At 42.9% G+C, this 22,465-nt stretch overlaps 1 protein-coding gene across 2 annotated transcripts; it reads right to left on the bottom strand.

The window, feature by feature from the left end:
- Positions 1-4,333: 4,333 nt before the first annotated feature.
- On the bottom strand, positions 4,334-21,759 carry Mat2b (methionine adenosyltransferase 2B). 2 transcript variants are annotated; one of them, XM_052196780.1, is made up of 7 exons: positions 21,329-21,759; positions 14,078-14,272; positions 11,389-11,503; positions 10,650-10,802; positions 7,702-7,895; positions 5,666-5,779; positions 4,334-5,205 (listed from the first exon to the last, which is right to left on the bottom strand). In XM_052196780.1, exons 1-7 carry the CDS (start codon positions 21,356-21,358, stop codon positions 5,035-5,037), a joined length of 972 nt encoding a protein of 323 aa, XP_052052740.1. In that variant the 5' UTR covers positions 21,359-21,759; the 3' UTR covers positions 4,334-5,034. The 2 variants fall into 2 exon arrangements, with proteins under 2 accessions (XP_052052740.1, XP_052052739.1); XM_052196779.1 differs by lacking the exon at positions 21,329-21,759 and adding an exon at positions 18,912-19,106.
- Positions 21,760-22,465: the final 706 nt, after the last annotated feature.

Raw genomic sequence — 22,465 nt, 5'->3', positions numbered from 1 at the left:
AGAGTTAAGAGAATTCAGTTAATCTGCTGGGAGCTGCCACACAGCAATAGAAAGATGAGGAAGGTGTGAGCAGAAGGCTCACAACCGTCTGTAATGGGATCTGATGCCCTCTTAAGGGAATCAGAAAACAGCTACAGTGTACCCACACACATGAAATAAGTAAATCTTAAAAAAATATCTATAATAAACTTTCTCCTCCATCATATTTCGGAGCAACTATGTCCTTTCCTTTGTATTTCCTTTTTTCACATAAAATGGGCTGAGACAAGGATTAACGGTTAAGGGAGTGAGTGTATTGCTCTTGCAAAGTTCAGTTCTCAGAGCCTACTTCTGGTGACTCAACAGCCTGTTACTTCAGCTGTAGGGAATCCAAGAGCCTCTTCTGGATGCACACACCAGCACACAAACATATAATTAAAAAATTCCATCTTTAAAATAAACTAAAAAGTAGGTAGCTTGAAACACGTGGGTTATAAATATTTATGTAGATGCTAAATATACTGACAAAACGTCAGAACATCATCTCGTATGCACCAGGTTGTCCACTATCAAGGAGTGGAAAGTAGCAAAATAATGTTAAGGAAGTGGAGAAATTGGGACTTTGTGTTCTCCCAGTGAGAATATAAAATGTGCAGCTACTATAAAAACCAAACCGATAGTCCTCCCAAAACTAAAATTAGAATTACCACACAGTCGATCCAGCAACTCAACTTCTGAGTATTTACATAAATGAATTGAAAGCAAGGTCTCAGGGGGACATCTGAAATGTAGGTTTGCTACAACATTATTCACAATAGCCAAGAGGGAGCAGCAACCCAAATGTCCATCAACAGGTTAATAAAATGTGGTAATATACCACAGAGACCAGGGCAAGACTTAGCATTTGGAAAGAAAGTCTGGTGTATGTTATGAGGATGACCCTTTGGGGATATTATGATGCTAACTAAAACAAACCAGTCAAATTCAAACACTGTATGATTTTCCTTATGTATGAGTCGAACTCAAGAGACTGAAGAATGGCTAGGGATATGGACAGGAGTGATGGAGAGAGCTATCATGCGTACAAAGGTTCAAGTTCTAGAAATAAATGTGTGAATATACTTAACTGTACCAGAATGTTCACCTTAAAATGGTAAGGGTTATATTAGATATTTTTTCCCCACATTTTTTTTAAGGTTGGAAAAAAATAGGGTATCAAGGGTATCAAGAACATCTAGGGATGTTGGCACTATGATTCTTTTTTTTTTTTTTTTTTTTTTTTTTTTTGGTTTTTCAAGACAGGGCTTCTTTGTGTAGCCCTGGCAGTCCTGGAACTCACTCTGTAGACCAGGCTGGCCTTGAACTCAGAAATCCTCCTGACTCTGCCTCCCAAGAGCTGGGATTAAAGGTGTGTGCCACCACTGCCCAGCGGCACTATGATTCTTAATTACATTTTGTCTGACAACTTGGCTGGGCCAAGGGACATCCAGATATTTGGTCAAGCATTATTCTGGGTGTTTTCATATGGGTGTTTTGCATAACAGTTATGTTAGTGGATTGGGAGTCAAGCATGTATCCCTTAATAATACGGGAGGGTTGAAGACTTGAGTAGAGGGGAAATAGAAGTCCCTCTTTTATTAAAGCATATTGCTGTGGTTTGAATGAGAGTGGCCTTCACGGCACATGTGTGAAGGTCTGGTTCCCAATTGGCAGAACTGTTCCAGAAGGACTAGGTGTGGTTTTGTTGTAGGAGGTGACTGGAGGTGGGCTTGGAAGGTTCAGAAGTCCACACCATTCCAATAAGTTCTCCCGGTCTCATACCTGAGGATTGGCTACTGCCCCAGTACCATACCTGCCTGCCACAAAGCTTCCTGCCACGAGGGTCATAGACTCACCTCCTCAAAGTGTAGAAGAAGCTCTCAATTAAATGTTCTCTTTTAAGAGTCGCCTTGAGTCTCCACAGCAACAGAGAAGACATACACAAAGCACCAGGGAGATACTGAACAATTATCCCCAGCCCTCCTCATCACAAAGTGCTTATCATAAAGCTTTAGCATTTCAAATGGAAACATTCTGAAACCCTTTTGTCAAACTCACGTTTTAAAACTGGCAGCCTTAGCGATCTATAACACACTGAGCGGAAATTGAAATTGCTCAGTGACATGTATGTATGTATGTTATGTATGCTATAAAATAGAGTCAAGTAGGGGATAGCAGAAAACAGCTGTTTGGAGGAATGAAGCAACTTCATGGCCATATTTTGATACAATCCATTTGAAGTAAATACATAACCTTTAATGGTTCAGTTTCCAGGGAAAACCATATGTTCCCCAGGACTTGTGAAAATAGGTGATATTTCCTTAAATCCTATTGACATTTTATGAGGTTAAAACACAGAAACAAGCTTTCAGAGTCATTTGACAAAACATACAAAGTAATTCCTCTTTAAAATCTACTTAAATGTATTTCCAGAACTATGTAAATATGCTCATGGCAGAAAATCAGGGGAATTAAGTGCATATATGTGTGGTTTATGTGCACGGTTATGTCCAGAACAGGGCATCAAAACCTGTGGAACTGGAGCTCCAAAAGGACACCTTCCCAAATATCCAGATGCTTCAAGCCTCTGTCCAGAGGGCGACATCATTCTGTGATGGATTTCTAGAAGTAGGAGGTTCTTGTGACACTGGGGCAATACTTTCTCAACTGCTATGATATAGTTGTAAATCCAAGCACTGGGAAAGCTGAGACAGAGGATCTTAAGTTTGAAGCCAGCACGGCAAACTCAGAAACTTAAAAATAGACAACATTCAGCATAACTGATGCAAAACTCTTATTAAGTCAAAACTAGCAGAAAATGTGTGTTGTGCCTTTGGTTAAAGGACAAGAGTGTACACTCGTGCACTGTGGTGGTTTGAATATGCTTGACCCAGAGAGTGGCACTATTAGGAGATGTGGCCTTGTTGGAGGAAGTGTGTCACCATGGGGATGGGCATTGAGACCCAACTCTGCCTGGAAGGCAGTCTCCTCTGGTTGCCTTCAGATGAAGATGTAGAACTCTCAGCTCCATATCCAGCACCATGTCTGCCTGGATTCAGCCATGTTTCCTGCCATGCTAATGAACTGGAACCACCTCTGAACTTGTAAGCCAGCCCCAATTAAATATTGTCCTTATAAGAGTTGCCTTGGTCACAGGTGTCTTTGCAACAATGAAAACCCAAATTTAGACATGCACATCATATTAGCATATTCTCAATATACAAAGTCCTAGATACACAATGGGGATTCACTCCAAAAGAAATGGCAGTTCACACAAACTTACATTTCACACTGTGTGAAATGCAACAATTAGGGAGAGACAGCTCAGCATTGAAAAGCTCTTGCAAAGGACCCAAGTTCTACTCCCAGCACCCATAGAGTGCCCTGACAAGTCTTTAAGTCTAGGTTCCAGAGGACCAGATGCCCTTATCTGGCAGTAGGCATCATGCAGTGTACTTCAGATCAAGATGAATAACTCTCAGCTCATACCCAGCACCATATCTGCCTGGATGTGGCCACGTTTCCAGGTCATTGCAGGCAAAACACACACACACACAATTTTAGAAACTTGACAACAGAGCAATTTGAAGAAAATTCCCAAATTCTCAATTTAGCTTTTTAGCTTTTGCTATGTAATGGAGGCTGGCCTTAAACTCACAGTAATCCTGCCTCAACCTACCAAGGCTGTACCTCCAATACAGGAAATGTACCATCATGCCCAGCTAGCAGGCCTTATTTTTTATATTCTATAACAGTACACAGTCCATGGTATCAGAAATTACAGAGTTAATTCCAAAACACATTGCGATCTGGGACTGCTGCTGTAACCAAACAGTCCAAGTAGGATCTACTCTAATTCCCAAACTCTAGGTAAACTTTTAAAATAGTTAAGACAATGTTGAGGCTAAAGTCATCTGACAGTCCAGACAAGACACATAAGACACTGTTCCATCCTCCTGATAGCACTTCCTACTTGGAAAATGTGACATGATCATGGAGTTGTTTCTAATCAATTGGAACAAAAAGATACTTCTAGATCAAATGTTAAGTTCATCAGTGCCCATGTATACCACACCGAAAGCTGATATTACAAGTATGTAATTTACAAACTAAACCAGTTAGTCCTCACACTTACTTATTTTCTTGAAAAACAAGGTCTCACTATGTAGCCCTGGCTGGCCTGATACTTGATATTTAAACCAGGCTGGACACAAAGGTAGAAGTCTACCTGCTTCTGATGGGACTGAAGACACGCACTACCATATCCAGCAGTCCTTACATTAAAAAGAAAGCAAATACAAAAGAAGTCAAAGTGTTACATGCCAGCAAGTATTTATTATTATTCAGAAGTGGTCAAAAGACTTACAAGGCTCATTATTATAACCACATGTATGAAACATCACTTAGTGGGATAGAAGGAAAGAGACATATATATGTATTTATATTAAAAAAATACACACACGTGCACTCTCTCAAGTGTCTGCCACACGGTGCTATGAAGGAGGCATCAGGCTATACAGGCTCTGATATACATAACACATTAAAGAATCAAGCGTTTAAAAACCATACTTACAGTTGCAAAAATAAAGTTTTCTTTTCTCCAAGCAATTGATCTGGGCTCAAGCAAAGCAAATAATGAACGCCGATGATTTTCATATGATTCTACACACACTGAAGCTATCAATACACAAGAGCCAACAACAAAACAACAAGAAAGGAAGCTGTAGGAATGAACAGTGCATTTCATCCAAAGTCTAACAGTCTGTTTCATCCCGCCCTCAGACATTACGGATCATAATTTATATTACTTGTATAGCAAGGTAAGCCAGAACAGAACAATCAACAGAAAATCATGACTGCCCTCAGTCGGTCCAACGTTCCCCTAGTGCAACAGCATCATTAACCTGAAGGATCATGTGTCACAATTAAGGAGTACTCATACAAAACTATTTCCTTTATTCTTGAAAAAGTGCCACATACTATACTTTTCATTTAAAAAAATACACAACACATAAACTAATGAAAGACGGTCTGTCTCCATCTCTTGTCAATGAGGAAAGGCCATAGGGATTCTTTGATTCCAATTCGAAATGGTGTCCTCTGGCCAATGCCCAAGGTCTCCAATTTGGAGCAATCGAGCTGAGCATTTTTGGGGCGTTGTGCTCCTATGACAGGGCTGTCAGTGATCTTTAAAGAAAAACAAAACAGAGCATTAGTAAGGGAAGTAGCATCTTTAGTTCAGTTTTCTTTTAGTGCCAGAAACCTGGTATCACCAGAGCTACAAAATAAATAAATGCATGTGGCCATCAAGACAGCACACAGCACACAGCGCGCCTGCAGGAGAGCATCTGCAGACAGCACTCAGTATCAGAAGACAGCCAGTGAGTGGCACCCTCCACCACGTGGATGGGTTCAGTCGTCAGACTCCAAAGAGCAGGGGTAACCTACTCCACCTCCCAGTCAGCTCACCAGCCCACCCATGCTTCTCTATAGACTCCATCAGTACATTCAGACTTCTAGGGATAATTTACCACCAGATACTGTCAAGATGCAAGCCGAGTTCATTTTGATTAGCTATCCAAAAGAGGAAAGTATTAGCAACAAGCACAACAGCTCTAAGAAGTCAGGAGGCGGTGCCAAGACTTACAGGTCTTAGGTGACTGCTGGGGAGGTTGAAGGCATCTGCAATCGCACACGCCATTTCATACTTGGTCATCTGCTCATTGCCAGACCAGTGAAAGGTCCCCTTGATGGATGGATCCTAACAGCAATTACAAGGGAAAAAAAAAAAATCAACAGTTTCAAATTTCTGTTTCCAAATAGTAAGGTTTGACAGAGAAAGGTGATTTGAAAGGCCTAAGAATATAAACCTACTTTTTTGAAATATTCTCTTTGAAATACTTAAAATCAATGTTCATAAATATTCTGACAGTAAAAGCAATTTACAGAAATAAAAACTTTTTGAAAAAATACAAATGGCTTCAATTTTAGACAGTGACTAATTTTAGTGATCGTTTTAAATTATTCTAAGGTAGAATTAAAATTTAACACAGGATCTCACACAGCCAAGGCTATCCTCCAAGTGAACTTGTAGCTGAGGCTCACTCACCCCCAGCTTCTCTGGCTCAGGGATCACAGATGTGCACCACCACACGGGACTTATGGGGTGCTAAGACTCAACACAAGTCTTTGTGCATGCTACTAAGCAAGCACTCTACCATCTGAACCACATTCCCAGTCCCATGATTTTTGTTTTAGGCAGTTTTGCTATGTGACCTTGGCTGGCCTGAACTCAGTATACAGAGACAGCAGGCCTAGATCCATAAGGTCATCTTTCCTCTGCCTCAAATGCTGACATAAATTTGCACCACCAAGCCCAGCTAGAAAATCATTTTGAAATGAACCCAATAAGCACAATAACACACATCAGTAACCCTAGCATTTGGGGAAGCTGAGGCAGAACAACAGTCTTGAATGGGAGATTACCCTGGGCAATAAAAAACCCTGTCTCAAGAAACCAGAAACCGGGCGGTGGTGGCGCACACCTTTAATTCCAGCAATCCCAGCACTTGGGAGGCAGAGGCAGGCGGATTTCTGAGTTCGAGGCCAGCCTGGTCTACAAAGTGAGCTCCAGGACAGCCAGGGCTACACAGAGAAACCAAAAAAAAAAAAAAAAAAAAAAAAAAAAGCCAGAAGAGATGAACTAATTAGTTAAGTACTATTAATAATGCTATGACAATAATTTTTAGTGCTGAGGTTAACAGATTTCAAAAAGCTCCTTATATAGTAGAAATGTGTGTGTGTGTGTGTACACGTGCACGCACACTCAGGTATGCATGCTCTAGCATGTATGTGGTGGTCAAAGGGCAATGTCTCGTGCTGGCACTTGCCTTCCATCTATTTTAAGAGAGGGCCAATTTATCCACTACATATACTGGCATAATTTTCATACAGCAAAAACTGTAGTCATGCTGTAATCAGCATTATTAGTACTCTAAATTAAACTGTTTCCAATCTTTTTACTGATACTGTATTTAGTGCCAATTTCCCCAAATGCTTAAAATTCATTCCCACTCTGGGTTGGAAGATGGCTAAGTGATTACTGGTCCTTGAAGATGACTTGGGTTCAGTTCCCAGGGATCCAATGTCCTCTGGCTTCCTTGGACACTTGCACACATGTGGTATACATAAATTCATGAAGACAAAGACATGCATAATAAAACAAACAAACAAAAACAAGAACCTGAGCGGTGTGCAGTTAATCCGCTATGTCTTTAATCCTAGCATAAGGAAGACAGAGACAGGACCTTTGTGTTTGAATTTATTTCCTGCATTTAAACCTCATGAATATAGCCTCTACTCTGTATAACTTGCTTTTGTTTGATTTTCCACTTTTATAAAGCATGTTGGGGAGCTGGAGAGATGGCTCAGCAATTAGAACACTGGCTGCTCTTCCAGAGTTCAATTCCCAGAATCCACATGACAGCTCACAGCTGTCTGTAACTCCAATTCCAGGGGATCTGACACCCTCACATGGACACACATTCAGGCAAAGCACCAATGCACATAAAACAAAAATAAATAAAGTATTAAAAATATCCCAAATCCACATACACAGTTCAAGCCTGGCAGGGAAACAGGCCTCTCCCTAAGCAGAAGTCAGGCCCCACCCTCCGGACTCACCAGCATCCTCTTCTCCGCCAGCTGCCGGCACACACTGGCTACGTCTTTCACATGTGTGGGGAACCTCTGCTGCCAATGGTCCATGTTTGCTGACTTGTTGCTGAACTGCACCTTGTCGAACATAACAGTCACAGCACTTTCTTCAAGCTTTTCAACTTCCCCATACAGAACAGGAATTCTCAACACAGCAGCCCCTAGGGACAATACAGGAAGAGTTTTTTTATGGTTGGTTCATACATTTCCAAGTTTCAGTGGAAAGAGAAATTGTGTGGATGTAAACAGTTGAAAAATAGAAACATTGCCTTTTAATAAAAATATACCAGGATGGTAAGTAGTAGCTCATGCTGAATGAACTTAAGGAGAAATCATGAATATTTTAAGTCCCTACTGTCATATACAGAATTTTATCCAATATGTTATTATGGCCATCATAAATAGAGCCTGTTTGGACAACCAAATAAAGTGAATATTCACGACTGATGGTCAAATGAAGACAATAGCATTGAAGAGCAATTTAGGACCAAGTGGGAAACCATCTTTACAGGCTACATATTTGATAAGAGGAATACGTCAGTGTAAGCTGTTTCCTCCTGACTGTGTAAGCACACTGTTCATTATGGAAACATTGCTGTTGTCCCTAGAAGATACACAACCAAGTGTTTGGGGACTGATTCACCACTGAATGTGGCCAAGTTTACACATACAAAAAAGCATCAAACAGGGGCTGGGGAGATGGATCAGTGGTTAAGAGCACTGACTTGCTCTTCTGAAGGTCATGAGTTCAAATCCCAGCAACCACATGGTGGCTCACAACCATCTGGATTTGACGTTCTCTTCTGGTGTCTGAAGACAGCTACAGTGTACTTACACATATAATAATAAATAAGTCTTTAAAAAAAAGCATCAAACAAAAACTGATCAATCTGGGGGTAGGATTGAGTGCACATATTCTTATAACCTTGGATGAAGAATTATTCAGAGTAAGATTTTATACTCGTCCCAGGTGAGGCGTTTGATAGTCTTTGGATTATTAGCACTTTAAGTAGACATGTGTTTCTTTTTATTATTACTGAGCAAATAAACAAAGGTCTTGTTATGGTTTGAATGTTATACCAGAAATTATATACTGAAATTTAATTCCTAGTCCAACAGTGTCTGGGCATGGCAGGGGCGCGTGGTGGTGTGTGGGGGAGCGGGTGTTGGTGTGAGGAGGTGCACTGGAGAAATGTTTAGGTCATGAAGACACCACTATGAAAGAGCTTAATGGGAGGCGAGCCATCTGGTTAGGTTCTTTGAGGCCAAGCAGAGACGAGGCCTTTACCACACCGGCTGGCTGTTGGATGATGCATTTCACAGCCTCCACAACTGGAAGAAGTAAATTCCAGTCCTTTATAAATGATTTATTCGGCGCATTGTTATAAAGCAAAGCAAGAGGAGAGGCTGGTGCTAAGGAGACTTCTACAGGGCTGCTGGTTCTTTTATAATGTACTTTGTCTGGCCATACTGCAAATTTAACTCTGGGCCCTATGCACGCCCAGCAAGTACTACCACTGAGTCGGAACATTACAAAATCCAAGACCCTGACAAATTAAAATGCCCATAACAAGGGCATCACAAACTGGTGGTAGGTGGTCAAGGGTAGTCTATGATATAAGGCATCAATTTCCACATGGGTCAGGATGTTGAGCATGATGCTGCCACTGATAAAAATTAAGTTGAGAATGATACTTCCACAGACAGGAAGAAGCCATGGCAGAACCGTACCACTTATGAGAAGCAAGTCAGAGTACAGATCAAAACAGAAACACTTTAAAAAACTCAAAACTCCCACCAAACAAAACAACAAAAAACACCTTTCACCTATCTTAAGAACCTTTTTTTTTAACAGCCAAATCATTTTTTATTGGGGGACCCGGTCTCTAGTGGGTGGGCCCGGGGCCCTCACTGCACAGCTTGTTCATTGGCACTGCCTCCACAATCCTGTGGCTTCATCTCTTCTGGAAGCTCTGGAGGGCTGGAGAAGGGCTGTATGCGCAGCTTCAAAGCTGTCATCTGCTCTGAAGGCCAGGCCACTGTGGCTGGGGCCTGTGGCTGTGTGTCTTACTAGTGAAGCCACACTCCTCTATAGAGTTTTTCCGTCATCAAGGAGCTGGTCGTCCTGTACAGCTGCTGCTCTTCCGGCGGCAGCTTGAGGGTGCCCTCCACAATGGATGTCAGTTCGAACAGGGTTCTGACTCCTTGGCGCCCAGTAAAGATGTGGCCCTGGATCGTGAGAAACATGTGCACCCTGGCGGCTGCGCCCCACCCCTTCCCAGCAGCCCAAGTACGACCCAGCCTGCTCTCAGAACCTTCATTTTGTGCTTGTCTTCTTGAGGAATCATCACTTGGGAGAGATTTCATGCTCCCAGTTTTAAATTTATTATTTTTAAATAAGTTATTTTTATATATACATGCATAAGCATAAACAAACGGGGAAAAAAGAAAAAGTATAGAATACCTCAAAAATAATATTCCATTTGTTTATATGTGTGTGTGTGTATGTGTGTATATTTGTGTGAAGATCAGAGGACATCTTGCAGGGAGCTGGTTCTTGCCTTCCACCACGTGGATCTTGGGAATCCACTCATGTCGTCAGCTTGTGACACTACTCGCCTTTATCTACTGACCTCTCACCTGCCCACATGGTCTAATTCCTAGTAACCCATAGTCACTGTTTTCTCTCTTCTTTCTTTAATTAGGAGAGAGAACAGGGACTCACTACATAGCCCAGGGTATCCTAAAACACAAAAGCCTCTCCTGCCTCAGCTTCTGAGTGCTGGGGTTCAGGAATGTAAAACGCAACCTCCCAACATACACACCAATTCTGTATATTTTTAATAAATTAAGAACATATCTCCTCACGAATAACAGTCTTAAAAACTATCAGAGCCAAGGACATTGGATCTTACCTAAATTATTCTCCAGAACCGCCTTTTCTCCATCTAATTTTGTCTTTCCATACAGATTCAGGGGACTTGGTATATCTTCTTCTGTGTAAGGGGGATTTGTGCCATCAAACACATAATCTGAGCTAATATAGATGAGAAATGCTCCAATTGCAGCTAAGGAAAGAGAAGATAAATACATTGCATTACTTTTGTGTGGAATTTATAGAATGTTTTGTGTGTCTCATGTTTTGCTTTGTTTTCTCTGAGATGTAACATGGCTGCAGAACTTTCAACTTGAAAAGAAAAACCCACTGAAGGAGGCTGGGGAGATGGTTCGGCACCTATAAGCACTGGCTGCAGGGCTGGAGAGATGGCTTAGTGGTCAAGTGCACTGACTGCTCATCCAGAGGTCCTGAGTCCTGCAACCACATGGTGGCTCACTACCATCTGTAATGGGACCCAATGCCCTCTTCCGCTGTGTCTGAAGAGAGCAACAGTGTACTCACATACATAAAATAAATAGATTAACATTAAAAAAAAAAAAAGCACTGGCTGCTCCACAAGAGGACCTGGGTTTGGTTCCTAGAACCCACATGGATGTGCAGAACCCCTGCAACTCCAGTTCCAGGGGATCTGAAGCCCTTCTGGGCCTCAAGGATACCAGGCATGCATATGGTGCACAGACATATTACATCATATGAATGCATGGACATAAAATAAGTATGGCTTGAAAACACAATTGAGTGATAATCAGCATTACCTGCCTCCTTTGCTAAATTCCCAGAGGCACCCACATTCAGCTGGGAAGCAGCATCTGGCTGACTCTCAACAACATCTGGTCTTCTCTCTGCAGCACAATGCACTATGACGTGAGGCTGAAAGAAACACTGAGTTTTAACCCAAAACAGAGAGAACAGAGAACCATAGCTTCCTTAGAGTAACTGCAGGGGAAGAAAAGGCTCCTTGGGTCAACGTGCCTTCAATTAAGAATAAATTGGTTTGTTTTCCTTTTATTTCACTTACTTTTTTGTTTGTCTGTTTAAGTTTTTCAATATAGGGATTCTGTTCAGCCCTAGTAGCTGTTCTGGAACTCAGATAGTCACCTGTCTCTGCCTCTAAAGTGCTGAGATTAAAGATGTGTGCTACTACCATTTGTCATACTTCTTTTTTTCTTTAAACACACATACACCACACACACTCACTCTCTCTCTCTCTCTCTCTCTCTCTCTCTCTCTCTCTGCCTGCAAAGGAAAGAACAATTTATATTGTTGTATATGTTTTTTTAGGCAGTGCTAGAGATCCCAGAACTTTGCACACGACCTGTCTGTCAGTCAGGTTTGTAAACCCCTGAGCTACATTCCTAGCCAAAGTAAAAGCAACTTAGTAATCCTCAGACAAAATGCAGAAAAAACTATTAATAACTCCCTGTAATCAAAATAAGCCTCTATCCTAATGTGGTGGGAAATAGTCACCATGGACACGACAACTGTGACTTTTTTAATCATCACATCCCAGGCCTCACCAGACAGCGAAGTGCTCTGCCCCATGCTACGCCCCAACCCTAACATTTACTAAACTCATGACAAAGGACAAGTAGTATTAGTATCAGCTGCAAGTTAAATTTATAAATTCACACTTTTTTGACCACTCATTTAAGACGAAACAGCTATTTATGGAAAGCACATGTTCATTTCACTATAAAAGCAGTAAGCCCCCGTGTCTGAGCTATTTTTCTATTACTGTGGATCAGAAGCAACTTCAGGAAGAAATGGCTTCCCAGATCACTGAAGAGCGTCAGCGCAGGGACTGGTAGCAAGGCAGCGGATGAGCTCTGCCCACGGGCTTGCTCCCCATAGCATGCTCAGCCTGCTTCCATAAGCAACCCAGCTCACCCAGTCATATTAATCACCATATTAATCAATCACAAAATGCTTCATGGACCAGCTTGTTAGAGACATTTCCCAACTGCTATTCTCTTTGCAGACGACTCTAGCTCCTGTAAAATTGACAACTAACCGCAACACAACAGTAAGGTCGAAGAACAAGGTCTTCACATTTGAGAGAAAGAGATACATTTAAAGAGCCCGATCCATCAAAACAGGGATGCAGGAGATCTTCTAAAGAAAAGGTTTGTTTTGTAAAAAATGCAAGATGAACAGAGCAAAAGCTAAGATTGGTGTTTTAAATGTCTGTGTGCTGGAGGCTGGAACACATGACTAACAACCATTATAGCTCGAGTTTCAGAGGCTGGAGAGGGAGCTCAGTGGTTAAAAGCAGGCTGTCCAGAGGATCCAGGTTCAGTTCCCAACACCCACAAGGCAGCTCAGAACTCTGTAGTTGAAGGGGATCTAACACCCTCACAGAGACATACGTGCAGACAAAACACCAATGCATATAGAACAAGAATAAATAGATCAGATCAGTCACCCTTTTCTGACCTCCACAGGCACTATATGCATGTATTATACAGACATACATGCAGGCAAAACACCCATACACAGAAAATAAATAACTGGGGAAGGGAGGGAGATGGAGATGGAGAGGGAGAGAAAGAGGGAGAGGGAGAGGGGGAGCGGGAAGAAGAGGGAGGGAGGGGGAGGAAGAGGGAGGGAGGGAGAAAGGGAGAGGGAGGGAGGGAGGGAGGGAGGGAGGGAGGGAGAGAGGGAGAGAGAGAGAGAGAGAGAGAGAGAGAGAGAGCGAGCACGAGCCAGCCCACACACCCAATTTTCTCAAAAAAATTGCTCAAGGATTGCTAAGAATTATTTTCAAACTTGAATGTGCAGAATTTGGGATGTTTCAAATACAATATCCTAGGCCCATCACAGACTTAATACATTATACTCCAGGCATGCAGCCTGCAATCACTTTCCCCTGTGTTTCTAATACTCATGTTTCCAGAATCATTCTTTTAGAACCATAGATGAAATCTGATGGGAAGGAGAACAAAGTCTTCATTTTCCTCTAACTTTTCTCGGATTAAGGCAAACAGGTTTCTACTGAAGTTCCCTTGACCATACCTTCTTAGCATTAAAGCAGGAATCTTTCCATTTTTCCCTCCACTCCCCAGATAGCACCCTGACACTTCACGACAAGCATCACGAGGGAAGCAACACACTGACACAAGCCACGCCTCCTGACATGGCCTTGCAGGACAGGAGCAGGATACAGCTCAGGGCAGAACACCGCCTAGCATGCTCAGGTAAACACAAGCCTCGCCTCCTGACAGGGCTGTGCGGACTGGAGGAGGATACAGCTCAGGACAGAAGCCCAGCACACTCAGGGACCTCTGGCCAACACCAAGCACCACTCACTCCAAGTCATGTAGAAGGAGAACACTCTGCATTGTGGGGGCTCAACAGGTCACAACTTTCAAGTGCACACTTTTGGTATAAGCCAGACAACTCCTAAGAGAACACATCACATACAACTTCAAATATATAAACCCGTACCTGAAAATCATGAATGAGGTGATGAACTGCTTCAGAATCCAACAGGTTCACTTGTTCAAATTTTGGTCTTGCTCGTCGAAAGCCACAGCCAACGGCGTGCCAGTTGCTCTGCTGAAACTCTTTGTAAACTGCTCTGCCAAGAAGCCCAGTGGCGCCAGTAATGAGAACCCGCCGGCTAGGGATGTTCACTTCCTCCTAGAAGTATAAAAGGGATAAAGCCACAATTCTCTTAAAGACATTACTGTGTAGCAAATACCTGAAATGTTAAGTATCTTTTTAAAATTAATACCACATACCTAAAAGTCAGTCTTAAAGCTTGATTAATCAATCAAACTGCATCAACAACTGCATGACTTAATGAGTTTGTGTTTTGATGTGTCTGAGTATTTTGCCTATATGCATGTGTATGTGTACTACCTACATTGCCTGGGGAGATCAGAAGAGGGTATAAACTCCTGGAACTGGAGTTGTAGTGAGCCAACAGGTGGGTGCTGGGAGCTGAGTCTGGGTCTGCTGCTAATCAACAAAGAACTCTTAACCACAGTCATCCTTCCAGTCCCCACTGCTAGTCAGTCTCCTTGACTAGAGTGATTTGTTTGAGCACATTGCTTTTGCAGAAGACAGACATTGGGTGGCTTACAATTACCTATAACTGCAGATCTGATTGCCCTCTTCTGGCCATATACGCGCGTGTGTGTGTGTGTGTGTGTGTGTGTGTGTGTGTGTGTGTGTGTGTGTTTGTGTGAGAGAGAGAGAGAGGGAGAGAGGGAGAGAAGGGGAGGGGGAGAGGGAGGGAGGGAGAGAGGGAGAGAGAGAGAGAGAGAGAGAGAGAGAGAGAGAGAGAGAGAGAGAGAGAGAGGATGAATATGAATATGTGTAGGAGAGATCGCTTAGTAGCTAAGAATACTAGTTGCTCTTCCAGAAGACCTGGGTGTGATTCCCAGCACCCAAATGACAGCTAACAACTGTCCTTAACTCCTGTTTCAGAGGATCTGATACCCTCTTCTGGCTTCTGTGGGTACCAGGCTTGCATGTGGTACATATACATACACAGATGAAACACTCATGCACATTAAATGTTTACTGCTTTAAATGAATAATAATGTTTCAATAATCAAGAAAAAGAACCTAAGATCACCAATAACTTCCCCATTTGATTTAGATTTCATGTTAACAATGGAAGTTACTCTGCTTTTATGATGGATGAAGTGATCATATGATAGTCAACATGATAGTCAACAGTTTTACATCAGGCTCAGATGATGTGTCACATTTTGACAGGATTGAAACTGTCAACATTTCATAGGAGTTTATTTGGAATAAAGTTAACAAACATGTCCCTCAGTAAGCACTAAATTTACTTACACAAAATACTTTTGACTAATAGATACAGGTGGTTAAAAAAAAAACCTGGGTTGCCATTGGAAAATCATCATTGCATTCATAGAAAAAAGTTCATAATTACTGCCTGAGGAATAATTTGATTTATGTATACCCAAGGCAAAGTTCCAAAAATCAAGCAACACTTTCCTGCCAAATTCTCAAGTAAAGCCAATTTTTCCTTTTTTAAAAAAAATTAATGGTTTCAGCAAGCAGAGTCAGACACCTGTAACTGACGAATGAGCTCTGTGGATGAAACTTTCATTAAATTTTATCCCAAGGTCCTAGTCCTGTTAAAGTTACCTAATTCCGAGTTGGAAAAAAAAGTGTACACACACACACACACACACACACAGGCAATATCCAAAGACATTTTCAGGTACATGATTTAGTAAGCATACACACTGGAGGACATGAAGATCAGCTGTCTCCAGCATATACAAAAGCTGAAAATCAAGAGGCTGACAGGGATTTTGGGGGGGGGGGGGCAGGGACAAACATACAAAAAACTTCACTACTAAGGATTTTAATGCAATCAATTTCAAAATATTTTTCAACATTTTCAAAAAAATTACTAAAAGTTCATGTGGTACCTGTTACACCACTTGGCTCTTAGCCAAGCAATTTATGAAAATGAAGACTTGAACCAGCAAAATGTTTTCTTTGAACTTTGGCAAGAAAACAACAAAGGCTTAACTGTAAACCAGGTGTAGTGATGAATGACCTCAGTAAACAGGAGGATATCAGCAACCTGAATATAGATTGGTCTAAGTAGGGAATTCCGCTGGGTCCATTGAACAAGACTCTTGTCTTAAAAAACATATGTGTAAATGTATGTATGCATACATACATACATACACACACACATACACACACAGTTGAAACGAAAGGAGTCAAAGCATGCTCAGTCTAGTTTAGATTCAGAACACTATACGTGCAACAAATACCATGAAGAGGCCTGGGAACACCATAAGGAAAATGGATGGGGCTGGAGAACCTGCTTTGAGTCCCAACACCTACATGGCAGGTGACGACAATAGGCATGACTCCAGTTCCTGAGAAGTCAACATCCTCTGTGGACCTCACAGAGTACTGCATGCATGTGGTGAACAAGGCCAAACACCCACACACATAGCATTTAAAAAAAAAAAAAAACCCAAACCAAAACAACAACAACAACAACAACAACAACAACAAAAACGTTGTTCTTGTATCAGATTGGAAGTGTGTTCTCAGCCTCCACACCAGGCAGCTCACAACAACCTGTAACTCCAGGTCCACTGTGTGTGTGTGGGGGGGGGGGGTGCAATTTTCTTTTGGCTTCTGGGCATCAGACACATATGGTACACAGCTATACACTTACCAAACATGCATAATTTAAAAAAAAAAAATCTGATGCAGGAGGATCTCAGTGAATTCAAGACCAGACTGTCTGAAATCAACAACAACCTCCTCCCAAAAAACAAACAACAACAAAAACCCAGAAAGTTTCACTTTCAACACTTTCACTCTCTACCTCTCTACCATCCTTGAGCACCATTGGGAGTTAAGAACCAAGACATGCAGGATGCTTACTAGGCACGGAATTCTCAGGGGAGCTGCTCACTCCCTGTCTCCCCACTGTACACAATGGCAGTGTTCTTAACAGGCACCGGTAACAGGCTGCCTCGCTAACATTAACTATGCCAATTCTCAGCTGGTAACGGGCTTGAGTCTCAGTTGCACGGGCTGAGAGAACAACAGGAGTGCACAAATCCCAGCTGTCTGCACCTTCTTGCTGTGGTTTGCTTTTTTGAAACAAGGGTCTCACTAGGCAACCTTGGCTTGCCTGAGAAAAACCATCCTGCCTCAGCTTTTAGAGTGACGGGGTTGAAATATAAGGTGCCACATACAGCTACTGTACCATTTTGCTTTTTTAAATGAAAAAGATTGCTGGGTGTGGTGGCATCATTAATCCCAGTCCACTGGAGGTGGAATCAGATCCCCAAGGATATGAAGCCAGCCATATATATGCAGTGAGACAGTTTTTTAAAACAAAACAAAACAATACCACAAAAAGGTCACCCTAAAAAGCAATCACATCTACCCACCACTACAAACTTCCTGAGTGCAGAGATTACAGACATGAGTTAGCACGCCTAGTTTACCACTCCACTTTTCTTTCACTGAACCATGCAAACTCATTTAACCTACACGAATACATGTTCTTATGCACAGTTGGTCGCATGCTGTCTCCAGCCTGGAATTGCAAACACATTCGAACTTGAGCTAAGGCCCAGTCATTTGGAGAGAATACTGAATGTATATCTCCCAAACATAAACATTTCCCATCAACAGCTGGTTGTGGTGGCTCAAACCTTTAATCCGAGCCCTCTCTGAGGCAGAAGCAGGGGGAATCTGTCAAGTCCAAAGCCAGCCTGGACAACACAGAGTGAGTTCTAGTTAGGGCTCTTATTGCTGTGTGAAAACATCGAAGCAACAGTCTGGCAGGAAAATATTTAGCTTACTGTCTCCACATCTCTGTTCACCTCTGAAGGAAGTTAGGACAAGACCCTGGAGGCAGGAGCTCACACAGGCCTTGGGGAAACTGCTTGCGGGCGGCGTCAGCCTGCTTTCTTCCACAACTCAGAACTACACCAAGCCCAGGGACTCCGCCCTCCCAAGTCAACCGCCAATTAAGAAAATTCGCTACAGGTTTGCCTAAAGCCTAATCTTGTGGAGATAAGGATCGGGGCTAACTTATCTCAATCAGGCTCCCTTATCTCCAGTAACCCTAGCCAGGGCGGACCCCAGCCCCACACCAATTAAAAGTTTGCATTAAAAAAAATGGCCATGTCCTAGACTTTTTTCTTTTTTTAAATATCTGCAAGACACATTAGTTTGGGAATTAAGTCTCATCGACTGTGCTGGATACATTCTGTAAGTCAGTAAGTGCTAAGAGGCTTGAAATGGAACCGTGGACGAGATTTGGAAACATGCAGGGAGACGTTTACCAGACATACAATTTCTGTCAGCAGTCTTCCACCATGCAAAATACAGCTCAGAAACCCTGGGAGCCCAAAACACCTGTATCGGAATTCCTGCACAAATCTTAGAGAATAAACTCGAGGTGATGCCCGTCTTCCTACCCCTGGGCATGGGCGGTTCACAGGAGCGCACAGCTGGAAGGACTGATCTCCCTAAAGTGCCTGAAGTGATGCGTCCTGTACTAACTATGAATTCACCAAGTTGACACCTCCAACACCGTCATTTACGAAAAGCCATTCTCCCCCCTCTTCTTAAAGATCCAGGAATACAGAACAAAGATGATGAATACAGAACTCAAATGGAAACAAGCGGCAGGAGCCGCCACCCCTGAGCTTCCCCGGCTGCAGCGGGCGTAAGCGTAGCCCAACCCGGAGAGAGGTAAACAAACTCAAAGGCGCCACCCCGGGCTCCATGCCCCGAACCTCACCTCCACCAGCTGGCAGCAGCCGGGGACGAAGTGGATGGAGAGCTCCTTCTCCCGGCCCACCATGCCCGCAGTCAGTCTTTGCGCCGCCTCAGTCGCGACCGCAGCCTCCTCTAGCGCAGCACAGCCAGGGGCCGCAGCGCCCGCGCCCTTGGCCCTCCTCCCCTAGGCCCAGGCCGACCCCGGCTGCCGCTTCCGGCTTCCGCCGCCCTGACCGCGCCTGTTGATTGGCCGCCTCTCGCCACGCATTCAACAAGGGGCGGAACCTTAAGGGACGCTGTCAGCCCATGTGCCAGTTCTTAAAGAGATAGAGCGTTTAAACACAGGTGCTGCTGCCAAGCGGTGGATGCGGGCTTCCTTGGGTTTAAGAGTGTTGTTTTTAAATCTCTCCTACTTTTTCCTTCTTAGTGAAGGGGTAAGGAATCGATTCGCCTAAGTTTGCAGACTGCGAAATGCTTAAGGATCAACTGAACGTGTATTTATATAAAGTAGACTAAAACATCTGTAAAGTTAGGAGGCAAGAAGGTAAGGGCGGTCCCCTGAACGCAGAGCTAGGGCTGGATTGGGTTGGTTTTAGGCAGTCCGAACCTCAGGCTGGCCTTGGGCTCAGAGAAAGACGACCTTCAACTTCTGGTCCTCTAGCTTTCCAGTCCAAGGTCTGGGGGGTTACAGGAGTGGACCAGCAACCTAGGCAAGGTGTGGTGGGTCCTTTAAGGCCAGAAGAAAGGATAAAAATAAGGCTGTGCTCTGAGTCATTAACATCTCGGGAGGCTGTTTTTCTGGAATGCTAAAAAAAAAAATGCTGTGAAGTTTGCAAAAATGTTTATTTTTAGCTAATTAAAAATAAAAAGGTGTGGGAGAGAATATTCCTTTCTTCGTTTTTGTTTTTTGTTTTTCTCAGACCCACAGAATGAGAAACTCAACTGTGATAACATGCCCAGTCTACTTTTAAGAGGACTTAGCAGGCGTCCTGCCTGCCCTTTGGTCGCTTCACTTAGGGGCCGCCGCCACCTGAGGCTGCTGGAGCCAAGCCCAGGAGGAGCTGCAAAGACTTAAAATGATGGAGGAGGGAAGGGCGTAACGCCGGGCACTCTTCCAACCCGGTGCAGGTTGTTCAAAAGTTAATCAGAAACAACAGCCCCTAGGGTCTGACTCAGCTCTCAACTGTAGCCTGCAGGTTACAAGCTCCGAAGTACAGCAACTGGCAAGCCTGTGAAATTCACACTGGAAAAAAAAAAAAAAAATCCCGGACGCACTTTTTCTCCGCCCACTTTCCACCCAAAAGTCTGTTGCCATCCAGACACCCACGATAAGAGATTTCAAAACTCCCAAAACGTGACCACTGCCTGATTCTCTCCCCAAGGGCCTTATTTTAGGAATCCCTTTGGTTTATTTTTAAACTTAAGATTAAGCTGCCTCTTGGGAAAAGTATTCCTCAGAATCAGGTGACAGTTCTTCCTCCCCACCCCCCACTAAAGAATTTATTCCCTCACGTAATTTTTTGGAAAACAAAGACAGCCTGAAGCCCCCTACTTTTTCTTTCTTCTTCCTTCCTTCCTTCCTTCCTTCCTTCCTTTCTATCTTTCTTTTTCTTTCTTTCTTTCTTTCTTTCTTTCTTTCTTTCTTTCTTTCTTTCTTTCTTTCTTTCTTTCTTTCTTTCTTTTAATAATCCAGGTTTTATGGCTATTAAAACGGCTAGCTATCCCAACACTAAATTATAAGAATAATTAGAAGAAATCCGAGGGAGGGGCAAATCCAAGATCCCTCATCCTTATTAAAAGTGGGACTATTTCAAGTTTCTAGTTAGGATGTCCGTAGTTTGCTTCCTAGAGGGGATCATAAAACCTACTCGGTAAGAAGACTCAAAGATTTCCTCAATTAGTGTGATTCTCGGAGCAACCTTGCTCTGAGAGTGAGGAAATGTTTTTGCTTGCCTATATCTAAGAATACGGTTAGACACAAGTCGGGTAAAAGTTGGGCATCGCTTGCTTAATAAGAAAAGGTTCTGTTTACAGGCAATGTCTGACTTCCGATGGCGGGGTGGAGGTGGGTCTCTGCTCAAGGAGTGCAAACTGGAACTGAAAGTCCCAGGAGCAGATTCAAGCCCCGCAAGACAAAAGCCTGGGCTTGCACCACGGGTTAAATCTTACACTACACAGAGCCATCACCACAGTTGCACTTAACGTGGAGAATGAAACTCTCGTTCTGCTTCACGTTTTATTTATTAAACTGGGCTTGATTTCCTGGGTCGGAAACCCCCGAGAGGTTATTCTGTGTCCCAAGCTTACGTTTCTTAAGGAAATAAATGGCACCGGCAATATTTTCTTTACACCCTTTTCTGCTCGTAGCGGCCGATTCTGAATCGATTTTAAAGCAACGCCGAGTCGACACCGTCCGTGTCTTGAATTGCTAGCTCTTACCTGTTCCATGGCCTCCGGCATTTCAGGCATGATTCCAGAACTATTTTGGGGAAACGCATCGAGAGGAATCTGGGCGTCTGGCTTCTCTGGCCGGGTCTTTGTTCGCTCCGCCCGCACGGAGGACACGGACGCCAAAAACGTGAGGCGCAGCTCCGCTTGACCTTTTAAATTAGCATTTCCATTCCAATCCAGGAATCTCGTGCAGCTTTCCACAGTGCAGTAAGCTAGCAGCTGATTCCTCCTGCTAGTTTTGAAACTACCCAATGGGAAGTTTCATGTTTAATTGCAAGTCAAGAGAGGATCCATGACTGAAATCCATATGATAGAACTAAAAACAAGCAAGCAAGCAAACAAACAAACCCTGCAATTCCCTGGTAGAACCTGTTGACTTTGTCTCTCGTAGAAAAGACGCGAATGATCCAACGGTTGCGAAGCACACTAAGCCATTGATTCCTGTTGTGAAATATTCCACAAATATTTCACACCTTACAGGAAACTTGAGTAAAACTCCCCAATTGCTTTTTCTTTCTTCCTTTCTTCCTTTCTTCCTTTCTTCCTTTCTTCCTTTCTTCCTTTCTTCCTTCCTTCCTTCCTTCCTTTCTTTTTTTCTTTCTTTTTTTCTTTCTTTCTTTCTTTCTTTCTTTCTTTCTTTCTTTCTTTCTTTCTTTCTTTCTTTCTTTCTTTCTTTCTTTCTTTCTTCTTTCTTTCTTTTTTAGCTTAATGATTTCAAATGCCAATCTAAAAACTCTAGTGGTAACAATACGTAGATCTGGTCATTTCCGTTAACTGTGTTTTGCTTAAATTTAGCCAAGCAGTAAATACTGCTGATCAGTACTTCTCAGACCTGCCTGTAACACCAACAGAGTACTGCCATTTTCCAGGAGTGAAGTGTGAAGCAGACAGCTGTTTTTAGGAATTTCAAGGACGATTTAGGCTTACTTCAGCTTTGAGACACTGGGTTTATGGTATTGCACAATTTTAACTTTAAAATCAACAGAAGCTAGTATTGAAATTGAGCTTTAAAATATCACTCCGAAAGTGGTGACACATGCCTTTTTTTTTTTTTTTGGTGTTTTTTTTTTGGGGGGGGGGGTTGGTTTTTTCAAGACAGGGTTTCTCTGTATAGCCCTGACTGTC

The sequence above is a fragment of the Apodemus sylvaticus genome, chromosome 10 (assembly GCF_947179515.1).
Source record: "Apodemus sylvaticus chromosome 10, mApoSyl1.1, whole genome shotgun sequence".
NCBI lineage: Eukaryota > Metazoa > Chordata > Mammalia > Rodentia > Muridae > Apodemus > Apodemus sylvaticus.
This window is presented reverse-complemented; position numbering and strand designations above follow the sequence as displayed.